The 7,351-nt window shown below is 39.1% G+C and overlaps 1 protein-coding gene across 1 annotated transcript; it reads left to right on the plus strand.

Moving 5' to 3' along the window:
• Nucleotides 1-2,166: 2,166 nt before the first annotated feature.
• LOC140851445 (NAC domain-containing protein 102-like) lies at nucleotides 2,167-3,368 on the plus strand. Its single transcript, XM_073242981.1, has 3 exons — nucleotides 2,167-2,463; nucleotides 2,563-2,682; nucleotides 3,072-3,368. Exons 1-3 carry the CDS (start codon nucleotides 2,167-2,169, stop codon nucleotides 3,366-3,368), a joined length of 714 nt encoding a protein of 237 aa, XP_073099082.1.
• Nucleotides 3,369-7,351: the final 3,983 nt, after the last annotated feature.

Consider the following 7,351-nt stretch of genomic DNA (forward strand, 5'->3'; position numbering starts at 1 on the left):
TATATGTGTATTCAAAATCTTCTTAGCAAATAATTGATATGAAATTAAATACACGTCCGCACAAATCTTCATATACTTACTATGTAAATCTCAAGATACTTCAAACCTTTCATTCATCCACTTGCATTTGTCTTAAAGCATTCTAGTATATAACTCATAGTTAAGGAATACCCACTATACAAATCTTAAAGCATATGAACCTCTTCGTTCATCCACTTGGAGAGATTTCAAAGCATCCTTACCATATGACCCATAATTATTGATCACCCACCATGCAAACCTCAAAGCACACCAAATCCCTTCATTCATCCTCATGCATAGATCTCAAAACATCCTTAGTATATGGTCCGTGGTTAGCAATCACTTATCGTATGGATCTCGAAGCACTTTGAACCCCATTTATCCACCTACACAAATTTCAAAGACCCTTAGTATATGTTGTAGCTAAGTATCATCCATTGCACAGATCTCAAAACACTCCAAACCTCTTCATTCATTCACACTCTTATTGGAACATATGCAACAGCAGGCTAATGCTATCCGCTGGTTGGAAAGCTGGAGGACTAGATTTCTTGGCTAGACTAAGCACTTACTACCATAGCATGTTTGAACTGTCCCAAGTTTAGAGTTAGCGGGCCTGATGATGCTTGATGCATTGCAGCTATTCGGGAGGAACTGCAATTCATTAGACAAATTAAAGCTGCAAATAAGTATGCATGCTGGTTTTGTATCGATCCATCAATATCTGAATTAGATTGAAGTCCCTAGTCACACCATCTTATCAATGACTGCTAGTGTTTGCTATAGAATTCAATGAATTTTCTTGTGAATGTAACAGCTGAAGATGGTTCATCTACAAGGCCATGCAAAATAAATCATTAGAGATAGTTTCAAAAGAGAAACTTCATTCGTTGAGCCACTGATAAGATGTAGAAAGCTGAACCACAGACAACTCAAAATCCCCCAATGTTCTGAATATCAAGAAGCAAGTCCCACCTACCCTAATTATAGAGAAAAGAAAGAAACAAGAATTAATATGTTTAGATTGCACTTTAATCCCAAGTGATTGCGGAACCAATACAAACAGAGTGCTCTGCTTTCTTGACTACAAATCCAAGCAAGAAAACCTTTAAACCATAATTACTGAAACTTGTTTCAATTATCAGGATTTGCAAACACAACATGCCTGCCAAAAAAAAAAGAATGTCCCATAATTACAAATCGGCATTCATGTCCCTACAAATCCAGACAAGAAAAAATCCACAAACATTGCTAAACCTTGTCCCAGTTGCCTGGATTTGCATCCGTTTTGGTAAATTTACTAAAGAGATCACGTAACTTTGTCATAACAATTCTAATGGAGTTCAAGTTGCATTGGGTTAAGGGTGTAACGCATTGCCATTGGTTGCATCAGAATGGCAATTGATGTAGTCTCAGGTTAAGCTTCGGACTCAATAGGATTCTTACAGAAACAAAGTTGACCCGACCCAACGTGATATTTGGTTTCCCAAGGCCAACATTAATCCAAATATGGAACATACCGGGTTGCTTTGAGTTAGGTCTGGGCCAGCCAAGAGCCAACCCCAATATTTCCATCGTGCGCAACGGCATACTAAAGATGAGCAGTCTCCCGCAGCCAAACCAGCAGCGTTTGGGGAAAAAATATGACCGTTAGAATAAACCCCAACATATAAATATTCTCAGCCCGTCTCTCCTCCTCACCTTTTCCTTTTCCCTCTCGAACTCGCTCTCCCGCTCTCTCTCTGTCTCGTGCGATCTTTTTCTCCTCAATCCTCCGATCTTCATCTGAGAGGCTTGGAGTCCAAGAAAGGTCGCTGGGACGACAATGGTGCCGCCGGGCTTCTCGTTCAGACCGAGTGATGAGGATCTCCTCGTCACCTACCTCAAGGAAAAGCTTTTCCAACGCCCTCTTCCCTGCGATGTTATTGTGGAGGCTGACGTCTATGGAAACCATCCCAAGGACTTAGCTTGTAACTATCTTGAGCTTCTCCATCATCTTCTTCCTTAATTTAGGGTCTCTAACCTTTTTTTTTTTTTTTTCTTGGGGGTTGTAATCTTGTGCTGCTCCATCGTCTTCGTTCTTGATTTGGGGTTTTAATTAACCTTTTCTTTGGATTTTCTTGGGATGTTACAGGGCAGAATATCATGGCAAACAGGGGATTTGAGTGGTTCTTCTTCACTTCTACCACTCGGAAGCATCCTGGTGCAAGCGAAACCAGCCGCGCATCTCGGCGCGCCGGCCTGGGAAGATGGAAGGCCACCAAAGGTGTCCAGACGGTCCTGGATTCCGAGAATAACGCCATCGGGTCAAAGCAGAGTTTCTGTTACATGGAACAGAACTCGAAGGGTGGAGAGGAGAAGACGGTGTGGCTGATGGAGGAGTTCTCCATACAGAATCTTAGAAGGAGTGGTAGTGCTGATGTGATGAGCGACAGCAATAAGGTGCATATCACCCTAAATAACCGTCAATGTTCTTGCAATTTTATCTTTCTTGATTCTAGGAATTGATGTTCTAATTTTGCATCTCGTCTTTTATTGCAGCTGGATGACTGGGTTATCTGCAAGATTTACTTGACTCCAAAAGCTCGCAAGGGTTGCGCTGAAATAAAACCAGTTGTTGGTGCTACATTGGAGCCCGCAGCAAAAAGAAGAAGGATAGAGGTGCCTTACTCTTCTCCCTCTCTTCTTCTTCTTGGTCTTCTTCTGCTTTAAGCCTTCGCTTTGTCTCCTTTGCTGACTCCCACTTGTCTGATACCAGCCAACACACATGAAAAATCCACAAACATAACTAACAGACAGTGAATTCTCAAACTTATGGATCAGACTATGCAAGATGCTGTCAAAAGACAGCAAAATATAACTGATAAATGGATAGTTCATGCATCTGATACCAGCAAACATACACGAAAAATCCACAAACAGAATTGCTACCTTGTCCCAATTATCTGGATTTGCTTTGGCGACATACGTGCCAATACAAACTGTGCTGTAACAATTTTTTTAAGACTTTGCTCCGTCTCTATTGCTGACTCCCTCTCATCTGATACCAGCCAGCATGCATGATCGTCCCACCTGGATTTATTTTCCAGCCAACTGATGAGGAGCTCTTGGATTTCTTCCTCAAGGAGAAGCTCCTCCATCAGCCGCTTCCATGCGACATAATCAAAGAAGCTGATGTCTATGGAAACCACCCCAGCAACCTTGCAAGTAAGTGTGTGTGTGTAAAGATCCACACCCATGATCCCTTCTTTTTCTTATTCTGTTCTATATTGTCTGTGATTAAGGTTGCTGACTCAGCATCCTTTTCTTGGGTTCCTTTCTTTAGCTCAATTTGCCATGGCAAATAGAAACTCGGAGTGGTTCTTCTTCACCTGGACCACTCGGAAGCATCCAGATGCAAAACACAGCAAGAGGGCATCTCGAGTTGCAGGCCAAGGTCGGTGGAGATCTACCCAATCTGCGAAGCCGGTGTTCAATGAGGAGGGTCAGGTCATTGGCTCCAAGCAAAAATTCAGCTATATAGAACGCACCCCCTCGGGCAAGGAGGAGAAAAGTATTTGGCTGATGGAAGAGTACTCCATCCAGAATCTTAGAAGAGGTGGTCATGCAGCTACGTCGATGGACCAAAACAGGGTATTTATTATGCTTCCATGAGTATCATACATCTCTTGTTCATAGTTGTTGATGAAATATCGTTCATTATTATAATAATTCTGTGCCTCTTGTCCTCTGTGGCAGCTGGATGATTGGGTCATTTGCAAGGTTTACCTGACGCCATGCGCTCGCAAACAATTGTCTGGTACAGATGTGCCTGCAATGGAAAGCAAAAATTTGGAGATGCCGGAAATAGAGAATCAACCTTTAATGCTCCCATGCCAGGATTGCCTGATTTCTCAGCCACCTAGCAATACCCTCCTGCAGCTCACTGATGCATCGGACCGAGAGGTGGAGTCTTGTCCTTGTATGTTGCCTCACAGCTCGCTGCAGCATCCGACTCCTGATGACATAAATGAGTTTCTTGAATCACTACCCATGGATGGGCTCCTCCAACAAATTCCTCATGCACCTGATACCCTCCCGCAGCTCACTGATGCATTGGACCAAGAAGTGGAGTCTTGTCCTTCTATGTTGCATGACAGCCTGCTGCAGTCTCTGACTTCCGATGAGATGAATGAGTTTCTTGATTCACTACCCATTGATGAGTTTCTCCCACAAATTGCTCATGCACCTGATGAAAGCCCTGGCATGGATCAGCATGACAAGAAAAGCCTTCCTCCTCCTTAGTTGCTTGATTGGAAGCTGCAGGCAACACCACCCAGCTCACATAGGCTGGTGATTTCTTTTGTTTTGGAGTTTATTTATGACCTTTATGAGTATTAGTATAGTAGACATAATTGAAGATGTAAATATGAACTATGTATGTTGAGTTTCGTGGAGGGAAATGAAAAATTATTGCTTCACAACAAATGTTAAGCTTCGCATTGATGTGATTATCTACAATCCTTTTAGATTGTTTATTTGTAAATTGATTCAATAAATTACAGCTTCAGTTTTTGGGGGAGATTTTGAAGGGGCAGGAAGGTAACCAATGAAAGTACTCAAGATTTTCATAGAAAGGAAACCAGTGAAAAGCTAATTTTTCAAAAAAACTGTAATTTTGACATAATTTTTCTTGCAAGTTGCAGCAAAAAATTCCCGGAAGGAAAGGAGACGCTGTAACTTTTTGGAACTTGAGATATTTTTCATAAATGAGTAACTTATCAGGTTTAATAGTATCAAATGAGGTATGCACTTCATTGATCTCTTTCTTTAACGATATATTCAATCTTTTTTCACAATTTAACTTCTCGATTCTTGAATTACTATTTAAAATGCATTTGTTTATGTTTTCCAGTCTATATTTGTATGCCTTCAAGGGAACAATATACAAATTTTGGACAAGGATTTGAGTTTGTTCTCCTTGGAACAAAGATTTTAACATCTTCATGGTCTATATCAAGTTTTACCATACTGTACTGAACTGGGTGGTATGCAGCGTGCCATGTCATATCAATTCAGTATCGATACATGGTTCCTGGGACATACAGACACTTGATATTATGAACTAGCTCTGTATCAACACAATAATAGTATGGCACCAGTACTATGCTGGTACCAGGATGGCATACCTTGGTCTCTATTTTGGCTCCTGAAGAGGGTTTAGATGGATGTGCCTATTCAGATTCAAATTGTGGTGGATTATTCCACTAGTGGGAAAGGCAGCCATTGAAATTCCTTATGAAACTCTACAGTTGCTATTGGAAGCAAAAGAGGATGTTGTAGTGCAGGACGAAGGCTAGAGACTAGACACATAAGGGTCTATAAAGTAAGGATCTTCATGAAGGTGGATTGGTTAAGGAAAGAAATTCAAGATAACTAGAGTAGAGGCTAAACTTGATTCCATTTCTACCAACTCTTTGTAATTTACAGTTAATCTTTAAATAGAGTTTAGACTAAAAAAATTCTTATAAAATCTCGACGATCCACTAAATATAGTGGCTTTGAAATAGTTTAATAAAAGGAAGGATATAGTGAGTCAACCAAAAATATTGGTCGTTGCTTACACTCAAAGTATTTATGCCTACCCCAGCAAAAGCCATTTTAAAACCAACAAACTTTTGTAAAATTGTTAAGATCGATAACCCACTGCTGAATGACTTTGTTATGTCATTTTTGCCTTGAGAAACTTGTTTTGTAGCTTAGCATGGACTTACACCAACAAGGCTATAAAATCAGGACAAGTATATTTACATATTAAAGTGAAAAAGGAAAAATAATAAGCCTTTATGTATGCTATGCATGAAGGATTTAATATGTATTTCTAACAGAATGAAAATCAACATGGAAGCTCTTCTTGTGGGTCAAGGGGACATGGGCAATCCATCATGGATGACACTATTCTTTAGATTAATGAGGGTCTGGAGCTCTTTCCTTTTAAAGCACATTTATGTGTAGTGGAAAAGAATGGATTATGCCTTGTTAACTATAGTTATGGAGCATTATACTTGGAAATGAGTTTGCACCATGGTACCTAATCCATTAAGCTAGGTGCTTCAGCTTATCATTTCATTCCTACATGATATTTCATCAAGATCTCAGCATCTCTTGTCAATGATATTTGCAAATTCTAAGAATGCTTGCTAGGGATTGTTTAGATAATCATACTATCTATTAAGAAAAGTTCACTTTGATACTAAATTGATGGAGGAAAGGAGTCACGCTTTGTCATCTGTTGAGATTTTGCGTCCTTAATTTGTTACAGGTATTAAATTAGGGTGAAGGAGAAATAGTAGTGAAGGGAGAAGTAATTTAAACCAATGTAGTACCAACTTTGGATGATAATTTACAATAGATACATTATCTGATATTACTATTTATAATGTTGAAAAAGAAACAATAAATCAGGAATGATATCAGCTGATAAATTCTAATCCTTGTCCAATAATGTAAAGTAGGTTTCATAGGAGAATGAGGATATTTTCATTATAATTATGACTTAACTAGAAAAGTTTCAACGAACATATTGACATACTTCTCTAATGTAAGCTATTCAAAGTAAGGTCTACAATCTGTGCAGCAGATTCCACACCAGTTTGGTTTGGTATAGTACGCACCTTATACCAAAAAATTTTTCAACTATTTTTTTTCAATTTTTATATCAATATGTCTTGGCACAGGTTGGTACAGGTCAGTACATGTCTCGAAAAACCTCAATATGAGGTCGTGCTTCTCGATATGGGATCGTGTGGGGCCTATACCAACCCAATCTTGAGTTTTGTATTGGTTCTCTCATGGTATAATATGGTATGCCCTATATCGGATGGTATAGGGTGGTATGGCAGACTATCATTCAAAATCTTTAATGAAATTCACATCTCTATAGAAATCAACAGAGAAAGCAATAAAATTGTTTTGAAACTAAGTAAAACTCAATATAAATGAATTAGAAATATTTTTTGATGCAACCTAGATATGTTCTGGAGCTTTTGATCATTATGCTCCTTTCTCTCTCAAAAATAAAAAGAAAAATTGAATTACAATTAGATAATAACAGAACTCAAAATCTCCACAGATGCCTGTGAGAGAAGCTAAAATATTTAGCACTGACAACAAAGTGACCTTCTGAATTGTGTCAACTTCTCTTAAGTCTTCTGAGCTCTATAACCATTGTAAGCCGTTGTCCATCTATTAACTTCAAATTTTCTATGCAAATCTCTATTACCATGTAAATATTGTGATTTCAATAAAGTGGGGGTAGCTTTACCTACCTCCTACTTCAATCAAAAGAAAA

This window comes from Elaeis guineensis, chromosome 9 (genome assembly GCF_000442705.2).
Source record: "Elaeis guineensis isolate ETL-2024a chromosome 9, EG11, whole genome shotgun sequence".
Lineage (NCBI taxonomy): Eukaryota > Viridiplantae > Streptophyta > Magnoliopsida > Arecales > Arecaceae > Elaeis > Elaeis guineensis.